General features: G+C 43.1%; 1 protein-coding gene across 1 annotated transcript in view; it reads left to right on the forward strand.

The window, feature by feature from the left end:
- Nucleotides 1-7,322: 7,322 nt before the first annotated feature.
- RASEF (RAS and EF-hand domain containing) overlaps nt 7,323-21,319 on the forward strand; it is a 72,601-nt gene continuing 58,604 nt past the window's right edge. Inside the window, exon 1 of the mRNA XM_014866497.3 lies at nt 7,323-8,055. Coding sequence (XP_014721983.1) covers nt 7,625-8,055 — 431 coding nt within the window. The 5' untranslated portion in view covers nt 7,323-7,624. The remainder of the gene's footprint in view (nt 8,056-21,319) is intronic.

Genomic DNA, 21,319 nt, shown 5'->3' on the forward strand with positions numbered 1-21,319 from the left:
TCCTGTGTGATTACGAACAAAGCAAAGAGATCTGTTCTTATTATTGTAATTCTACATTGTACTAGAAGCCCAAACCAGTGCAATAAAGCAAGAAAAAGCAATAAAAGACATACAGGTTGGAAATGAAGAAGTAAAACTATCCATTTCTTCCTACAGATGACGTGATTGTGTATGGAGATGATCTTAAGAATTCTACCAAACAGCCAGTAAAACTAATAAGTAATTTTAGCAAGGTCTCAGGATACAAGTTCATTATAATACCAAAATCAACTGAATTTTTATATGCCGGCAACAAATAAACAAGAGATATATCAGTTTTATTGTTGACAGACTAAATATTAAGATATCAATTCTCTCAAAATTGATCTATAAGATTCAAAACAATAACAATGCCAGGATATATTTTTATATAAAATGAAAAACTGATCTTAAAATTTACATGGAAATATCCAAAACAATTTTCAAAAAGAATAACAAAGTTGGAGGACTTATAAGATTTGATTTTGAGACTTATTATCAAGCAATGTAAGTAAGGCCACATGGTACTGGTGAAAAGATAAGACATACAAATCAACAGGACAGACAGAGAATCTAGAAATAGGCCCACACATCACAGGTCATTTGATTTCTGATAAAGGTAATTCAACAGGGAGAGGATAGTTTTTTCAAAAAGTAGAGCTGGAAGAACAATATATCCATATACAAAAAAATAAACTTCAACTTTTACCTCACCCAATACACAAAATTAACTCAAAATTGATCATAGATGTGATAGCAAATAATAAATCTGTATTTCTAGAAGAAAACATAAGGAATATCTTTGTAACTCTGGGTAGACAGAGGCTTCTTAGATGGGTCACAAAAATATAAGCCATAAAATAAGACACTGATAAATTTGGATTTCATCAAAACTAAAACCATCTGCTCTTGAAAAGAACGCCATTAAGAAAATAAAAAGACAAAGCACAGAACAGGAGAAGATTTTCACATACATATAAATGACAGAGGACTTGCTTCCAGAATATATAAAGAACACTTACAACTCAGTAAAAATGGCAACCCAATAAAAAATGGGCACGTGATTTGAACAGACATTTCATTAAAGAAGACACAAGAATGGCTGATAAGCATATGAAAAGTTGTATAACATCATTAGTCTTCAGGGAAATGTAAATTAAACCCACAATGGGATACTAGTGCACATCCATTAGAACTGCTAAAATTAAAAAGACATACTACCAAAGGTTGGCAAGAATGTAGAGTAACTAGAACTCTCTTACACTGCTGGTGGGAATGTAAAATTGCAAGTACTTTGGAAAGCACTTAGTCAGTTGCTTGTAAAGCCTTTAAACATATACCTACCATGTGAGCCAGCAATCTTATGACTAGGAGTTTACCCAAGAGAAATGGACACATATGTTCCTTCATACAAAGACTTGTACCAGAATAGTGAAAGCAGGTTTATTCACAATAGCCAAAACCTGGAAATACCCTAAATGTCAATTAACAAAGTAATGGATAAACACCCCGTGGTATATAAAAGCAAATGTTTGGTAAACAAATGTTTGCCATGCTATGGAGAGACAATGGAACACAGAAGGACTTTGATCGAACATGCCTTGCTAGGTTTTCCCCAGCCTACCACGCCTAGCTCATGTTCTTTGTAGCTATCTCTGGGGATAGCTCTTTTTCCTGGAATAAGCCCTTTACCTAAATTCTTTTAGGCAGTTAAGAGGGATGTAAAAAGAAAAATTTCCTGAGTCTTTTGTTTCTTTTTTTTTCTTTGTTTTTTGAGGAAGATTAGCCCTGAGCTAACATCTGCTGCCAATCCTCCTCTTTTTGCTGAGGAAGACTGGCCCTGAGCTAACATCCGTGCCCATTTTCCTCCACTTTATGTGTGGGACGCCTACCACAGCATGGCTTGCCATGTGGTGCCATGTCCATACTCGGGATCCAAACTGGCGAACCCCAGGCCGCTGAAACAGAACATGCAAATTTAACCGCTGTGCCACCGGGCCGGCCCCATGAGTCTTTTGTTTCTTAAAAATAATCAGCCTAAAGTAATCTTCATGTCAAAGAGACACATTTTGGGGTGGCAAATTTTGCTCCCCTACAATATTTAATATGAAACCCAAACTTTGCCTCGACTGATAGGAGCAAGATGGATGAGACACACAGTTTGCTAATATGGGAAAATGACATAAGAGCTTTGCTTGGTGATCACATAATGGGATCAGAAGTTTGAAACTCAATACTTCTCACTCAGTTGTAGGACTGAAGGCCTACTCTGCTCTTGTCTGAGAAATGGTGTTTGATATGGTTCGGAGCATTATAAAGACACAATTCTTTACACTGAAAGATTTACCAAAGTCTGATAACTCCCAGCACATCCACAGCACTGCTATATACTCATCACAGAAACAATATACACTCAAAGAGGAAGTTCAACGGGGTCCCTAATGCTTCATTTTAAAAAAACAGATCCGATGCAAATATGATAAAATGTTCACATTTGCAATTTCTGGGTATGTAGGTATATTATTGTTTTCTCTTTTTTCATATTTACATAAAGAGTAAGTAAATCACTATGATGTAAATTTGCTGACAAATTCTTCTTCGTAAAGTGTTCAAAATTTTCCTATAACTTCCTCAGGAATAGTAAGCCATGAGTAGATATTCAGGCGAGAACTAAGACTCAAGTTCTTGCAGGGGTGCATATGTTTGAGACGGTTGCTGAACCTACATTAATTGGCCCCTCAAGGATACACTATTACTTGGATATCCAGTTCTATCTTAACAGGCTTATCGAATCTTTCTGGGACAGAATAAGTGCAGTGTTAAGCCAGGCTCTGAGGAAGGCTCCTATAGCTGAAGGAAATCCTATAGGGTAGATTACAACAGGCTTCCATTAAAAGCCTCTCCCATTTACTGGGTGAAGAGGAGGGTAAGAGGTGGTGCCCATTCCCCATTACAGGAGGTTGGGCCAATTTATGACATAGTGGCAAGGGATAATTTCTCATGACTCATCACCCTAGTCATTGTCTATCACGAGGTTTCCCCAAGTATGCTCTCAAGAGCACCAACTCTGTGGAATGCCCACAGAAACTGAAACAAAAACAAAACAAAACCCCAAACTGAAATCTTCTATAATCAAATACATTCAGGAAATAATAAACAAGTACAAACAACTTTATCTCATCTAAGAAGGGATACAGCAGGATTCTCTTCCAAATTTATTTGTGTTTTAGAAATTTATTTGATCACAATACTATCTTTTCACTATTTTGAGAAACACACTCTAACCAGATTATCTCTGATTCTTAAAATCCTTGAGCAGCTACAGAGCAAGCTGATCTTTCTAAAAGCCATGCTGATAACTGGAGGCAAGCTCTCCTTACCTACCAATCCACCAGCTCTCAAAGGCTGCTCTGTTATCTCCAATTCCGGGCTGGCTGTTTCTGGATGCTCAAAGAGAAAAGAAATGCCTCGTATTTCTTTCTTCTTCTCTCGTTCTTGAAAAAATTAGAGACAGCTTACATAATCTTGGCCTCCCCCTGAGTATACTGCCAGGTTATTCAGAAGCATTCCTCAGCACCTTCTGAGTGGCTTTGTAGCGGCATCTCACATTTTAAATAAACAGGGGCTTTCTTACCATTTCTCTAGATCAACTCCTATTTTCTCACTGATTTACATGACAGTTTCAGATGGACTGTCAATATGTACTTGTTCCTAACAAATAAGTCTTAAGCTTCACTGCCTTCTTCCTTCTTTCCTGGAGTCTTCTCTGCCCAGTTTTTAACAATGTATAAATAAACACTTAAACATATGAAACACAAGCCAACAGGACTCCTTTAGGAATCTTTTTATAAGCTGAAGAGTCCTTTCAAAATGTGAGTGATTCCTCAACAGAACAGACGAGAAAGTCCAGAAATACACCCAAATACACGCAGGAATTTCGTATATGGTAAAGGTGGTATTGAAATCCATGGGGAAGAGGAAGTTGAATAAATGGTGTTGAGACAGCTAGGTAGAAATTCAGAAAAAAAGTAAGGTTGAAATCTACAACTCACGCCTGACCCAAAATAAATTCCAGATGATCAGAGTTTTAACATGAAAAAGACACACACACAAAAAAGCATTCCTGTGACCTGTTACTTGAGTTGACATAATACGTGTCCTTGTACGCAAGAGGTCACAATGAAATTGTGGAAACTTTGGTAGGAAAAGCAGGATCCAACTCTTCCAGTGAGGCTGGGAAATGGTCAGGCAGAAGAGAGACAAGCAAAAGGATGTTTGATATTTACGTTTTGTCATGACAATAAGGAGCTATTATGTTAATCACGTAATCAAGTGTGGCAAATTTGGGGGACAATAGGGGCCCGGATGCAGACTAAAGGGAGAGGTGTTTGGATACATAAAGTGGGACCAGATAGCAGAGGACTTTGAATGCCCAGACGAAGAGTCTACCCTTGGTTCTCTTTTTATTGGGAGACCTCTGGGGGTTTACGAGCTAGGGTGCAAGCTTTCTCAACCTGGGCACTACTGATGTTTTTGGCCAGATAATTCTTTGTCACGGAGGGCTGGCCCTGTGCATCATAGGATGTTTAGCAGCATCCCTGGCCTCTACCTACTAGATGCCAGTAGCATCTCTCTCTTTTCAAATTGACAACCAAAAATGTCTCCAGATATTGCAAATGTTTCCTGGGGAACAAAATTATCACTGATTGAGAACCCCTGGGCTCTAGAATGAGCGAATAATTGGTGTTTAAGAAGGACTGTCCAGCTGCGGTTGTGCAGAATGAAGAGGAGGGCAGCAGGACAGGGGCCCGAGAGAATGTATTAGAGGCTGTTCAGTCCCACCTATATGATATATTGTTACGTAAGGGCCTGCAATAAAGTATATCTCCCTGTATCCGTGACCTTGTACAGTCCTCTCCCATGGTAACTTAGGGCTTGGCCATGTGACTTGCTTTGATCAATGGACTATCAGCAAATATGACACAAAGGGAGGCTTGAAAAGCATTTGTGCATTGGGACTTACCTTCTTGGAACAGTGTCACCCTATGACAAAGCTGGTACTAGCCTCCTGAAGACACATGGTCCAGGTAAGGGCCAGCACCAACTTCCAGACATATAAGTGAGGCCCTCTAAGACCATGCAGCCATAATTAAGCCCCCCGCAACTACATGATCCCAGGAAAGCCAGCAGGAAAACCACCTACCTAAGTCCTCCCCAAGCTGATGATAATGAAATTACGAACAAATAAAATGGTTGCAGGTTTAAATCACTGTTTGTTATGTTGTTACGCAATGATAGATAACCATAATAGTAGGCCTGGAGTAGATTAGTATCAGTGGAAATGAGAGGATGTAGACACGAGACATTTGGAATAATCCATATTTCTTGATGACTCTGCACTGAAGGGGTTCAGGGGAAGGGCAAAGCAGGTCAAAGAATGCAAGAATTTAGAAATGAGTGCAAAGGCCCGAGTGAGTTCAGGAAATGAAGCTGCACTAGCAGTTTTCAAGAACCCACTTTGGCCTAAGCAGTCAAAAATATTAACTCATCTATTTTGAAAAATACAGATATTTATTAATTGCTAACAGTATAATGATTATATATATATATGTATATATTTTTTTGTGTGTATGTGAGAAGACTGGCCCTGAGCTAACATCTGTTGCCAGTGTTCCTCTTTTTGCTTCAGGAAGATTGTCCCTGAGTTAACATCTGTGTCAATCCTCCTCCATTTTTTGTGGGATGCTGCCCCAGCGTGTGTGGCTTGACAAGCAGTGTTACGTCCGCGACCCATCAGAATCTGTGGACTCCTGGCCACCGAAGTAGAGCCGGTGAACTCAACCACTATGCCACCAGGTCAGCTCCAACAATACTTTAAATATCCAGTTTAATTTGTAAAGATTCAGTATATCTGTAAAACTTTAAAGGCATTACCAAGCTTTATATGAAATTAAATTTTACTTTATATGAAAAATCAATCTTTAGAATAAACAGGAAAGCACATAAACTCAAAATCAATTAACAATTTATACTGAACTAATGATAAAATTCATTTCAATGTATTAGCTGTCCACTTGCATAGAACTGTATTCACTGAGCAATTAGATTGCAAAACCAAGGCTTCTAATGGAATGCCTCTCATAATTTACCAGTTAAATCCACAGATGGTGATTATCAGTTCCATTTACAGCTTGATAGATGCTGTGAGTGTTGACGGTGTTTACTGCGCTATTCATTCCTCAGACTTTCAGCGCTTAGCTCTCTGTTTACGAACTCTAGCCTGAGGGAATGGGCCAGTCAAATCTCCTACTTTATTTTTTATCATATTAAAAAATCAAAGTAATAAGCAATAAAGAGAATCCAGAACAAGACAAAATGGAAATACAGTCATAACTAAAAGAAATGACAGTAAATTAAAGAAAGCCTAAAAAGTGGAGGGAATGGATAAGGTGAATAAAGTAAACATAACTCAAACGCATTTCATAGGCTGTAAGAATCACGGAAGGGAACATACGTAAGTCAAATGACAGAATGAGGGTCTCTCGGAAATGGAAGGACAGGATTTAAAAAAAAGTTCAAATGGATGAACTTGAAAGATGATGTACCCATAAGCAGTATTAAAGAAACAATAGCATTGTTGAAATAAGTGTTAAAGACCAAAGGGTAACATACATTTGGATATGTAATTTCCATAAGATTGGTTTGAAGAAAAAAAAAATCTACCCCAGTCTTTGCTTAAATATTGTCATCTGCCAAAGATTTTGGTTATTACCTTTCTCAGGTTGAGGAGACAAGGACTGAAAAAAATTAGTTGGATGTGGAAATCTGGAAGATCTATGTGATTTCTAACGTGTCAACTATTTGGACCTTCATGTTGGCCGGACAGGCGTTCAGGAAAGCCAGGAAAATCAGAGATTGGGGCCTTGTGGTAAATCTCGTACTTTGACTTGTAAGAATATTTGTATCTACAGAAGTTTACCAATTTTCCCGAATTAGAAGAAAATAAAGTACACATAACGTCAACCAATTTGGGATCCTACTCCCACCTTCCTTTTCTGTTTCTGCTAGTCAGCTTCCCGCCCTCAGGCCAGCTCTTGCCTTTACCGAGCAAACAGTGTTTACGCCGAAGGGCCTTGCAAGGCTCCTACCGCACCCCCAGTTCCGGCCGGGTCACCAACTCCAAGACCCCGAGCCAGGCTCGGGCCAGGGCCCTGCACGGGAAGCACAGGCGGGCTCCCGGAGGCGTGGGAACGGGCGCCGCGAGCTCCTCCTCCCGGGCTGGGCGGCGCCGGGCCCGCGGGAAGGTGGCGAGGGCGGCCGTGCCGGGCGCTCAGCGGCGGGCGAGCGGGCGGGCACTGCGGGGAGGGCGCGGAGTCGGGGCGCGCTCACACCACTTCGGGGCCGGGAGCGCGCCGCCCCCACCCCGCCCAGGCGCCTGGCCCCGCCCGGGCATTCCCGCAAGTCGTCGAACGAGCCTGACTGGCTGAACTCACCGCGGCTCCCGGCGGCAGCAGGTGTCCCCGGACGTGCCGCTGTCGCCGCAGCCAGGACGGGCAGCGCGCCCCATCGCGCCCTGGAGCCCTCTGGGCCGCCCCCGCCGCGCTGGATGGAGGCGGACGGGGACCGCGAGGAGCTGGCCCGGCTGCGCTCGCTCTTCGCTGCCTGCGACGCGAACCGCTCGGGGCGCCTGGAGCGCGAGGAGTTCGGCGCGCTGTGCGCGGAGCTGCGCGTGCGGCCGGCCGACGCCGAGGCCGTGTTCCAGCGGCTCGACGCCGACCGCGACGGCACCATCACCTTCCAGGAGTTCGCGCGCGGCTTCCGCGGGGCACTCCGCGCTGGGCGGAGCGGGGGCTGGGGGTCCCCGGAGCCCGCGTCCGCCGCGGCCCGGGCTGGGCTCCACCCCGGGGACAGCGTGGAGGACGAGGGCGACGAGGACGCGGCGGAGGCGCTGGCCGCCCCCTGGGGCCCAGCGAGCCCTGGCCTGGCTTGGCAGGACTTCCAGGCGCGACTCGGGGACGAGGCCAAGTTCATCCCCAGGTGCGTGTGTGAGTTGGAGGGCGGGAGGTGATGAGGGTGTTTCTTGTCCTCCCGGGTGCGCTGCCATCTCTGCCTCTGACATTGTGGAGTATGCAGACCCACTGGACCCTGCTCTACTCTGCGAGTTGCCTTTCCCCATTCCGTGACTCACTTTAACTTTTCCGAGAGGAGATCCCCTAGAGTTAAGGAAAGGGATTGCGGTCAGAGTCAGGGTTTGGGGAGAAAGTTTCTCTTGCTCATTTCTGAGTCCTGCACCTGGCACTTTGTTAATTACACGTGGCCACAGTGAAATCCGCAGTGCCCTGAGAGTCTCACGGGACACCGCTTTAGGAGCGCTCAGCACATCTCAAGGCGGCCTGCTGACGTCACCTATTCAAGGCTTCCGGGCTACACTCCAGAGCCAAGGCCCCGAGCGGTGACCTGGACTGTTTGCCAGTTTGGCATCCTCTATAGTAATTTTGCATGTGTTTTCCTACGACTAAGGGGAAAAAGAGACATTGTTGGGCATTTATATTGCTGGACACATACACGAATTCGTTGATGCCTGCTGTGTGTTTCACAGCGTTCATTTTTTTAATTTTCTTAGTAGCCTTGGGGGTTGACTTTTTTATGTCAGATTGATGGAGAAACTTAGCCCAGAAATTTAGACTTAAAGACGTTAAGGGACTTGCCCGGTTTATAAAAGAGCAGGGATTTGATCCCAGATGTGAACCGAAAAACTCTCGCTTTTTATATAACACGATAAAATGATAAAATCATACAATAAATTCTCTACTCCTATGATTCCGACAAAATAACATAATATCAAGTTACTAACTTAATTCCCAAGAGGAAAGGGGATGCCTGCAGGTTCAGGGCATGTAGGGAAAGTTACTCCGGTTTTATTCTTGGACGTTAATTTGCATCTCTCCATGCCTTGGTTTCATGGTGTGTCTCCAGCTGCTACTTGTGCTTTTTCCTCAGGCTCTACAAACCTGTTAATGCTGTAAAATGTTTTTCTCCTCCTTGTTTGAAATTTTATGGAGCTCTGGCTGTCATTATGAAGAAGATCTGAAAGGCATCATTTTGGTTGGCAGTTTACATTTGAGACATGAGACTCAGAAAACAACATAGCCCTGGGAGGCATCAGTGGCCTGCCTCACCCCTTCACAGCTTGGACCTGAGGGCTGGGAGGCCTCACTTCCTCCTCCGCCCAGCTTCTCCCTCCAGTTTGGAAAGTGTGGGGAACACTGGGCATGGAGAGTGACTCACTGCCGTTTAAGAGGGATTGTGTAGAGAAAGTGGGTGTGATACTCACCTTTTCTAGTGTTTACAAATGAGTTAAAATGGAATGTCTCCACCAGGGAAGTAAAAAAATTTAAACGTTGCTATAAACAATTCTTTGAATCATCTTTCATCTGTAACTTGGTTTGGGTCCAGCTGATTAGAAAAGGTAACCATTTTAGGAATAAGGAAAGGTGAGCCCACACCATATTTTTTACACACACACACACACAGATCTTGACACAGTTGTCAAGTCTCAGTAGCAAATATTTGACACTTAACCTTTAAAGGATTAAAACGACCTTAGGATCAGCATAAAAACCGGCACTTAATATTATCAGTGACAATGTTATTATCACGATGCCTTTCCAAACTCAGGTTATTAAATTTAATGGGCCCCGGTGTCACCTGGTAGACTTGTGTTCTAAGCCCCACCTCCTTCTTATGTGAGATTAACAAGTACAATATTTGCCTTCCTGTACTTGTTTGAGTGGAAAAGAACTAAACGGAGTTGCTTCGTCTGATTGTTACCATGGCAGCCATTAACTGTTTTGGTAAATTGGATTGATTCTATTCCGCTTCCTCATACAGCTGCTCATCTTCCCTTCCTCTTTTCCAAAAGTGACATAAATTTTGTTATTGATAATGCTGTTACTATTATTTCAGCCAAATTAATTCTGCAAATGTTATTAATGCCTGTTTCGTGCCAGACACTATCTCAGGCACTGTCTTAGGTCCTTGGGAAAAAAGAGAAGGATGAGATATAGTTCATGCCCTCAAGAAGTTTGTAGTGTGGGTGAAACAGTTCTCACAAATTTCATCAAAGAACATTTAAAGGCAAGAGGGTTATTTGCAGGAAGCTCCATATATTGTGAGCAGAGCCCAACAGATGGCTGCAAGCCGGAGCTTTCCTTGAAGTCTTGAGTTTTATCTTTAAAAAAATTCATTTATTTGTTTGTTTTACTCCATAATATATTGGGGCTTGTTTTAATACAAAATGTTGTATTTTCTTTTAATGGGAAAATTGTTTCTCCGAGAAGATGTGCCATTTCCGCTAGTGGCTTTCTTCCCACCTGGCCCTCCATCTTACCCCTGGTGGCATGCTGTCCCATGCCTATCCCACGGGGTATTCATGTCCTGTAATATAATAATGCAAATAGTGAAAATAATCAATAATACAAATAATGAAAATGGTCTCTGGGATGTATGTCAAAACTGAGGGACTTCTTCCTTTAAAGGCTGAAAGGGGACTGTCCTGAGCAGTCTTGTGACCTGTTAACCTGAGCTGAGCAGATGCGAATGGTCTGTAGAGTCAGGATGGGTCGTAGCCACTTCCTAGTAAGCTGGAACGAGGTCAGCCAGCAGGTGAAACTAGAACGCGCAAGGCAATGTGGTTATGTAAGATACTCAGGAAGGAGGATTGTACCAGGCCAAGAAAAGTCCATGAAGTGGGGAGAGAATGTGCGGTGAGAGACAGACAGCAGCCTTGTACTAGCCTCGCCTAGCTAATTTCTGGTGCCAGGGGCGTTATCTTGGTGAAAGGGAGCTTTGTACCCAGTAGGTACTCAATAAATGTACTCAGTGTTTACTGAATGAATCGAATGAGCCTGTGTTCTTCAATTCTTTGGTTCATATACTGAGAGTACAGTTAATTCATGCTGTGTGCATTTTCATCACCTCTTTTGTAGGTTCCCTCCCTGCCCGTTTTTTTAAGTTTCTGGTGTGAGCTGGTCATGGTGTTAGGAGATTGGCAAGGAGAGAAGGAAATAGGGGGTGTGTGTGCCTTGAGCATTTGACTGGGCAGGGGGATGGTGGGACTCATCTCTCTTCTCTAGTCAGAGCTGAGGCCTTTCAGAGTTTTCTCAGCTCCATTTGTAGTGATTTTGAGTATCATTTGTGAATTGATTCACTTTGTTAAATTAACTTAGAACCCCACATGCTCACAGACTGAAACATGAGGATCCACCTGGCATTGGAAGCACAATGAATTTGTGGATGGGCGCAGGTTCCTCACAACAGCTGGATCAGGGACAGACCCAGGGTAGGGGCCTGTGATGGAACAGGTGTTTGTCTGATTGGTGACCTGCCACACAGGGCTAGGGTGAGATTGGTTCAGATACCAAAATTGGTCCTGTGCCGTCAGCTGTTTCGCATGGTTTGTGACCATTCTACAAGTTCCAAGGGAAGTCTTTTATTTAATAATTTAGAAACAGGAAATTTAATAACCCAAGCCACCCACGTGTGAACTGTATACAGATTGTCAAAACAGTTGACTTCAGCATGTCCGTAGACTATAGTGAGGATTGCTAAAATTGAAAAGGAAAGATGGACAGTTGAACACCATACCACTCAACTAGGACACTTTTAAAAACATGTAGCTGCACGCAGGCAGAGCCTGGTTTCAGGACTGGTCAGGCTTTCTTTTCCATTTCCCCTTCCTGGGTTCTGTGTTAGCCCTTTTCGGTCTGTCTGCTTTCGTGGTAACGTGGTTGCTTCGGAAGCCTGCTTCACGCACCTGATATGGGGCTTGGCAGGAAGGGAAGGGAGGGGACAGAGAGGCAGAGAAAGAGGTAAACTCAGAGAGAGGCCTGGAGACATAGAGTGAGAGGAGGTGAAAGACAAGGATCCAGAGATAGATGGACAGACACTGATTGATTGATTCAATAGTGCCTCAGTTTCCCCTCTCTTCCCACTCAGTGAGTTTATGGCCCTGAGCCAGCTTGAGGGGGAGAGGCAAACCAGTCTGCTCTGTTTGCTCTCAGCTCTTGCGTATCTTCCAAATGTGAGCATCTTGGTGCTTTGGTCTCTGTTTGTAGTGTTTGAAGAGGAATATATTGTTTTCACTCATATGGCCAGTAATGTGTGGTGCTCATCGAAGGAGATACAGATTTGTTCCAGCCTTGAGGCAAGATGGTGGGTAGGACCCCAGTCCTGGAGGAGGTTCAAGAGTGTTTGGAGTGTGTGTGATGTTTCCTTCTGCACTGGCTTTGGGACCTACCTGTGCACCAGCCACAGCTTTTCCCGAGATTGTCTGCCTTTTCTGGATTCAGAACTGGGGACTGTATATCTGTTTTCTTGCTATTGCTGGCCTGTTGCCTTTGTTTTTTCACTTTAATGTGTCCTCTGTCTCAATTACGTGTGTCATTACCCTGCTGCTGAGTGGGAGAAACCTGTCTGTTAAGGAAACCACAGTTTTACCTGGAACCTTCCCAGCCTTGCCCCCGGGGCCTGGCCAGAGTCCATGCATGGCTTAGTTTTTATGGACTGTACTTGCTCGTGGAGTCTCCTTCTGGTTCTGATATTTGAATTTCATCTCAAGGTAGTAATTTCTTTTTGGATTTCTGGCCCCAGAAAGGTATTCTGACCTTCCTGTCCTCAGAGGGCTGTCAGTTTTGGCCTTATGGACAGTGGCCTTCTTTGACCCTCAGATCTCACTGATGGTTCAGAGCTTTGCTCTCAGGTTTTGATGAGAGATTATTTTCTGTCCTTATGGTGTGGGCAGAAAGAAAAAGGCTTAACAGGGGGTGTCATTGGGAAGCCTGCACTCCAGGAACCATAGACTCTTCTGTAGCTTGTCTTGTCACCTAAAATGTTGATTTACTTCTCTTCCAAATCACTGTTCACATTCATGGTCATGCTATGAATTTGCACATATAAAAACCTTTACCTGTTTCCTGATTTCTACACGGTTACATAGTCTTATTTCACTTGTAAAATCAAAGTGGCTGCATCACGCTAGTGGGCCTTGAATGGAGCTTTGGAAGCTGAGGGCTGAAAGGAGAACCTTTAGATGACGGGAGAGGTGAGAACGCCATGTGAGTCAAGTGTTTGGGTTTTTTCTAGGATGGTGTATACAATATACACTCTTGCTTTGTGTATATCTCATTAAGCTTAGGTAGCACTTGACTGCGGTTTGTAGTTGAAGGAAGAAATGGAGAGAGATTATTTATCATGGGTGTTCAGGCTGCTCATCTGACTGTATTAGTCCCATATCAGGTTGTAAAATGGAAAGTAAACACCATTTTCCAGAGGGCAGTTGTAATGGTGGAATGCATTTGTGACACTTATGGATTCCCTGAAATTATTTCCTCAAAAAAACAATTTCACCGCTTCAACTTTGTAAATATTTGGGGTCTTCCAAATCAGCATTGCTTTTGTCAGGGTAATTATAAAAAGAGAAAAGTGAATTTTAACCCTTGAGGCCTTACTGTATGTTTCTTATAAAAGCAGGATACATAGATGCAGTAGCTCAAACAGGTTTCTTTAATTCTCTAATTCACTCACTGTTGACATCCTGCGAGTGTCCTAGGCACCAGTGAGACTTCATAGACCTGATCCTGACCTTCAAGAAGCTTATTGTTTCACCTTCTTAAGTCTCTAGGAGTTTCTGCTGCCCGAAGGACCTGGGATGCAGTATAACGAATGGAAAAATACCCCTGGCACATATCCTGGACTGAGGACATTTTATGTCAAGAGTGTTTCTCAAATCAGGGCCACAGACCCTTTGGGGTCTTTACATATGTGCTTGGGAGTCTTGGAAGACTGAACATTTTTGTTTTCATTTTAATGAAATATAAAACAATTACATCTGAGCTCATTTGGAATCACCTGGATGACTCCTGCGTTACAGATTTGGCTGCACAATTTCAGAAGCTGCCTTTGTGTTTAAGATTGTGCAGCATCCCACAGCACTACATTCATTGTTGTCGGCTGGTGAGGAGGGCCGGGCAGTGGTCTCCGGTGTGAGTGAGGTATTCATGGAAATGGAAAGTGACTGACAACACAGAGTGTGGGGTTATCTGTGGTCTCAATAGAAAAGTATGGGAGAATGGAATTTTGATCACGTAAGTGTGCTCAAAAGAGCCACGTGCACGCTGAGGGTACCGTGCTGGTGTTGGCCATGGTGATTTTGTTTCAGGTAGAAGTGCGTCTTCTGTCAGATTAGATGAATGTTGCTAATTCTGATGTCATTGATTTTGTAAATGTGTGTTGGCCTTATAAATGTTCTGAGCTATAAGTATAAGGAGTTTATATCTGGTTTATGTTTGTTCATAGTTAAGTAATGTGATAGAAACAATATTTACGTCAGCTCTGGAGTCCATAGGAGATATTTTCTTTAATAAGGTCTACATGTTAATCAAGTGTGAGAAACACTCTTCTAAAAGGACTTGAAGTCCTTAAGAACTGTATAGGATTGAAAACTTTTAGTTTCTCTATTTTTCACTACTTATCGATCTTGTCATTTAAATTGAGGGTGTAAAACTGTGGAAGTTCATCTTAAATTGCTCCCTGTCTTGTCATTTTTCCACAGAAGAAACTCTTCTTGCCTTTTTCCGATGTCTGTCCTTTCTTTCCTTTCTTCCTTCCTTTAAAAAACATTTTTTCGTCTCCATCTGTGCCTGGGACTGTGCTAGGCATTGAGTGCTTTAAAATTGTATCCTGTCAAAAATCAGAGTTCCTTGGCCAGTTTCTCTCTATCCTGAGGTGACAACTCCAATGGGGTATATAGAGTGGGAAGAATCAGGAAGTAGACGGTCTGGGTCCAGCTCTCTTGGGCCATCAGAAATCAAGCAGACCAACTAAATTCAGGGCGTTTCCTCCTCTCTTCAGTAGAGCAGTTATGTCTCTCTGTCCCCTGTGGTGGTGGTACAGTTCCGGCCGGAGAGACTCTAGGCCCCTGTCAGATGATGTCCACGTTCCTTTCTCTTTCTGTTCCACAGGTGACTAACGTAGTTGAGGGGACTCGCAAACGCAAAGGCATGTGGGGCCGGGCAGGTAACATTGATCCAGGGAGTGGTGTCTGGGCCCAGTGCTAGTCTCTGCTTTGTCTGCTGGGGTGATGGACAGCTGCTGCGAGGCCAGATAAAGGCCCAGTGTTGCTACGATGCCAGCTTATAAAAGATGGTAGAAATTTCCAATTTTGCCTGCTCTGTGGAGTTCATAGCATGGAGGTGGGAAAGATCCCTTTTCCAATTTGTGTCCTGTTTCCTACCTGTGAATGTGCCCTGGTAAATTCAGGTGTCAGGTGTGATCTCGCTTTGAAGATCAATGTGGATGTGGGCATGGGGTTCCACGGCACCCTAACTTCGCACTTCAATGATGCTACTTCCCCCCTTCCAAGTTTGTGGGATAGTATTTTGACCCAAAGATAGTCTATCTTTACTCTCTTTTTTGCTTTTGGATGTTGTTGTACTTCTCAGAGTTACCTTGTTCAGGCTCAACAGATGTGGCTGTACAATATTTTCTACCTCTAGGTTAGGCTGCCCTTGTGGGTGTGTCCTTGGGGGAGGAGAGCTGAGCTCTGAATGTGCTGGAACGTCCAGAACATCTTTTACCCTGATGTCTATTTTTCTTCATTTGAAGCTGGAAGTACTTGGCTGTCACTGTTTTAAGACATGTAAAAAACCAATTGGAATGGAATGATTTCTGGTTAAAAGTAAGCGAATTTAATTATGAGAGATCATTTGGAATATTTTGTCCTTCAGGCAAAAAATTTTTTATGGGAGTGCAAAGATGCTCAACATCGCTAGTTATCATAGAAATGCAGATCAAAATCACAAACCACAATGAGCTGTCACCTCATACCTGTTAGGATGGCTGTTGTCAAAACACAGAAAGTAGTAAGTGCTAGTGAGGATGTGGAGAAATTGGAATCCTTGTGCACTCTTGGTAGGAATGTAAAATGTTGCATCCACTACGAAAACAGTATATAGGTTCCTCAAAAAATTAAAAATAGAGTTACCATATGATTCAGCAGTCCCACTTCTGGGTATATATCCAGAAGAATTGAAATCAGGATCTTGAAGAGATATCTGCACTCCCATGACCATTGCAGCACTATTCGCAATAGCCAAAGACGGAAACAACCTAAGTGCTTATCGATAGATAAATGGATCAAGAAAATGTGGTGTATATGTACAATGCAATATTATTCAACTTTAAAAAGGAAGGAATTCCTGCAGTATATGACAACGTGGATGAACCTTGAGGACATTATGCTAAGTGAAATAAGCCAATCACAGAAGGACAAATACTGCATGATCCACTTATATGAGGGATCTAAAGTAGTCACACTCTTAGAAGCAGAAAGTAGAATGGTGGTTGCCAGGGGCTGGGGAAGGGGAAATGGGAGTTGCTGTTCAGTGGGTATAGAGTTTCAGTCACTCAAGATGAAAAACTTCTAGAGATCTGCTGTACAAGAATGTTCAAATAGTCAACAGTGCTGTGCACTGTACACTTAAAATTTTGTTAAGAAGGTAGATTTCATGTTTTCTGTTTCTTAACCACAAGAAAAACAAATGTTACAGAAATATGGCTTTTTTTTTTTGCAGAGATAAGAAATTTGAATAGTTACAAAAGCTCTATGTCTTGTATTTTTTTGGAGCAGTCCCAAATAGAGGTTCTGATGACCTTTGCCCCTTACATGCACTCATACCTGTCAGGCCTTGTCTCGTTTTTAGGTGACCAAGCAGAAGCACTGGAGATAATGACACATTCTGAGCGCTCTGCCCAACCACAGACGCCCAAAGGGCAACCACTCTCTTCAATTTCAATATTTTAGATTTAGTTTTGGGACATTTTGGTATGTTCGGCCATGATACCCCATTGTGATCTTTTACAGCTATAAAATTATGTGGCCCTTTTGTTATAATGGAATCTTTGACCAAGAATGGTTTTTGAATGTTTGGATTTGAAGCAAAAAAGTGCAAATGAGTTATTTATTCTGCAGTGTGAGTGCTGGGGTGAAAGGATCGCCTGCTGTCAGCCACCTGTGCTGCCTGGTCCAGAGGCAGACGGGCTCGGGGGAGGTTGGGGCAGCATTGGCTGACTTTTCGCCCATCTGCTTAGGTGTGCTGGCTGTACTGTTTCGTCCCCTGACGTGACACAGTCGCCTCCTAATTCTCACTTCTGTAGCACAGGGTTACAGTTTGCTCTGAGCTGAGGTGGAAGAATTCCTGGAGAGTCAACTGACTTTTGCTCAGAAAATCCATATTTTCAGGACGTTTGTATGTCATGTTTTCTGACGGACACACGATAAACTAGTGTTAGTGTTTGTGACGCAGAATACTTTCCCTTTTCCTCCTTGGGCATCTGTTGGCATAGCTTGTACTTCAGTCTAGCAGATATAGCTAGCTTGTGGATGTTAGTGAATGAGTGATGGTGCAGGCATTTCTGCTCTAACACAGTGTCTGCGTTCCAGAAAAACCTAATATTCTGCAGACATACACAGGGCATATGACAAAAGAGTAAGGATGGGTTGACCACTTAATATCTATACAACTTTATAACCAGAGTACTCAAAAAGCCAGTAACAATGCTAATAAGATACTAGCACAATAAGAAAAAAGGCCACATTAGATTCTTCATAGACATAGAAATACAACAGTCCAGAATACCTGTAGATGTTTTAAAAAATAAAAAAATAAGATTTTACAGTTTTTTATTTTTTGAAGGTGAGGGTAGCTTGATGGAAGGAGGTGTATGTGTTGTGGCTGCTGAGTTATGGGGACAAGGACAAAAAGCACAAAGATCTGAGGGAACCAAGACAAAACACATGGACATTCTGTGCCCAGAGGAGGACTCCAGGGCTAGTGGGCATTGTGTCCAGCTCTGTGTTCACCTGCAGCCCGCTGCCCTCAGCTGTAGTCATGGACTTGCATTTGGCGGCTGTTACTTGGGGGCACAAAGCATTAACATGCTGGGAAATACAACTTCCACTTTAGCATCGTTCACCTACTGACCTGGGGAATAAGCTAATTGATGCTGTAGGAACGTGCATTGTGGCAGAGCAGTCCTGTCTTGAGTACAAATTCATGAGAGGCCCAAGCCAGACAGAGAGCCTGGGATGAGTGTCGATTGATTCTGTGTGTGTAGACTCAGAGGGTTTATCCTGGTCTACAAGGATACGCATTGTCTCTCTCCTAGGAGGGCCCAGTGAATCAGCTGTCTTCGGGCCAATAAGAATCTGTCAGTCTACAAAAGTCCACAGAACTGTCCCACAGGCTGGTACAATACTACTGAACCCTGGCGAGGATTCAAATATTATGGTATAGCCAGGCATTTGGGGCCTTGAAAAGTGACCTCTGTCACATGGTATTTGTTATTAAAGTTCTTTTTCAACAACTGAATACGAATTCAGTTCTTATTGAATTCAACTTATTCAATTGAATAAGCTGAATAATCTTATTCAGTCCTTTTAGGCAGTGCTACATATCTTCACTGTGAAGCTGGTACATTTGTTTATATGTGATTAGCACCAAGGAAAAGTGTGATGATTTAAGCCACTGCCTACTTTAGGGTTCTCTAGAGAAACAGAACCAATAAGGGGTGTGTGTGTGTGCATATCTATGTGTGTGTGTGCATATCTGTGTGTGTGTACAGAAGATATGTATGTAGAGACATATATAGATAGATTATCTGTATAAGAGAGAGTGAGAAGGAAATTTATTATAAGGAGTCGGCTCACATGCTGTGGAGACTGTCAAGTCCAAAATCTGCAGGGTAGGCTGACAGGCTGGAGACCCGGGAGGAGTCCATGTAGCAGTTCGAGTCTGAAGGCCGTCTGCTGGCAGAATTCCCTCTTTCTTGGTGGAGGTCAGTCTTTATCTTAAGGTCTTCAACTAACTGCCCACATTATGGAGGGGTCGTCTGCTGTACTCAGCTCTACTGACTTAAATGTTAATCTCGTGTACAAAATACCTTTACAGCAACATCCAGATGTGTATGACCCAATGTTTGAGTACTGTAGCCTAGCCAAGTTGACACAAAGAATTAACCATCACAGCCACTAAGAAACTTTTTCAGATATTCTCAGTTTTTGTGTGAATCAATTTTGAAAAGATCAGAGAGCATTTTTTTAATGCTTACAGCTTATAAAATATAAAATATACTAGAAAACTTTCAAGTATTTATTTGAATCTGGAAAAATCCCTGTGCATATATTATGTTCCTCCTAAACCCCTTCGATATGCCTAAATGCATCAAAACAACATACTGAATTTCTGGGGCGACTTTAAGGGTGTTAACATTTTTCTTTCTGCCAAGAAGGGGCTTGCCCTCCCGGAGTTTGTGACTCTGAGATGCCCCGGTGGGACAAGAGGGCCTATCATTCACCTTGTCTCCACCCTTCCATTCTCACCCTCCAGTCTTACTCTTCATCACAATGTCTGTAATTCTAACCTGAGCACCTCACGGAAGAGGCCTCTAGGATTTGAGCAGGCTTGGCCATCTGGAGAGCCAGGCCAGCATTTTACTCTGCTGCTCTTCGCCAGGCGGACTGACTGCTTGTGCACTTCCTTTATGGGAAATGCATTATGCTAAGCAGTCCAAAGGCTGAAGTTTTAATGAGAAACAGTAAAAATTCCTTAGAGCGGGACCAGCTCCTTATTCTGCCGTCCCCACCTACTAGTTGTTGTCCTTGAGTTGGTAGTTGCTAACAGGGATGCAGTTTGAGAGGCATGGGGAAGCCCAGATGTGGTCCACCAGATATAGGTCCTAAAATTCAGCCATAAGAAAGCTGCTGGTTCCATGCTCCTGTCCCCAGGATGGGGCATTATCACTGCCCAGCAGCTCAGCAGACACTGGTTCTAAATCCCTCTTTTCTCAGGCGTTGCTGCTCAGACCAGCAGCGTTGGCAACCCCTGGGAGCTGTGCTAGAAATGCAGACACTTGGGACCCACTACAGACCTCCTGGTGCATCTGCATTTTAACACGATCCCTGCGTGGTTTGTGCACGTATTGAACTTTGCTGAGGAAATGAGAAATGAGGGTATGTGATGTGGCGACGTGTGGTCGAGACCTGCTTTAAAAAATTTACAAAAGACCTAGAAAGAGAATGTCCAACTGAGGTAGAAAAGGTAAAACTTCACATACTTCCAAGTTTTGCCTTGGGTTGCCTCTGGCTATTTGAAATCTGAACTGTGAAGTGTTCTTGACTGAATTTACCATGAAGATAAGTAATTTATACTTCATCAAGTATATCGTGTATTTTGTGACTATTCTTCAAAGACAAATACACATACAGCAAAGTGCTCAGACCCTTTAGTGGACAGCTTGCTGCATCTTCACAGACGAAATGCTCGCATCCTCAGCATCTGGAGCAAGAAGCAGGACATTTGCAGAAGCTCCTCAGTGCTCCCTTCCAGTCCTTACAGCCCCCGCCCCCAGGATAGTCATCATCCTTTGTCTGTTTTCTTTCTTACATACGTTGGCTTGGCTTCTTGCATCAGCATTATGTTTGTGAGCTGGTATTTGTAGATCTGTCATTTGTGTTGCTGTAGCTTCACTGTGTGAAGATACCACAATTTATTTATCCATTTTACTATTAATGGCCACTTGGGTGATTTCCACTTTGTGGCTATTACAGATGGTGCTGCAATGAGTAGTCTGTCACATGTCTTTTGGTGAGCATGTGGCCACATACAATGCAGTGCTTTTAATAATTGTTTTCAAAATCATTTAAGCTTTCCTTGCTGATGCAGGGTCATCATTATGAAGTCTAGCGTCATCCTGGCTGCAGTATAGTGATATCCCCAGTATTGCAGAGATGGTAGCTCAGCTTGACTTGTTGAGTTCCTGTATGCATTTTCTGCTCTTGCTCTCAGGCTGCCAGGTTACAAGGCACTATTGTCATTTCCTCCCTCTTTCCTAGGTACCTTCATTTGCTGAAGATTCAGAGAGCAAATGATCAGATGTATCAGAACTGCATTTTAAAACCCCTGCTTGAATGCAGGTTACTCCTTTGCCAAGCAGGGGTGTCTCAGAGGCTGTTTTTCATTCTTTCCTGACTTTCAACCTTCTTTTGGATTCCACGTGGAGCCTGATACCTGAGTTTCAGATGGCTGGAGTGTTGCCATCATTTTGGAATTGTTATTTCTGTTTGTCTTCATGTTTTAACTCCTTTTCCCGTTTTGTGCATATTGAAAGATCCCCAAAGTAGACTCTGTAGTTCTAAGTTATCCTTGTAGAAATTATGCCATTTAGAAAGACAAGCGCACAACAT

The sequence above is a fragment of the Equus asinus genome, chromosome 23 (genome assembly GCF_041296235.1).
Source record: "Equus asinus isolate D_3611 breed Donkey chromosome 23, EquAss-T2T_v2, whole genome shotgun sequence".
NCBI lineage: Eukaryota > Metazoa > Chordata > Mammalia > Perissodactyla > Equidae > Equus > Equus asinus.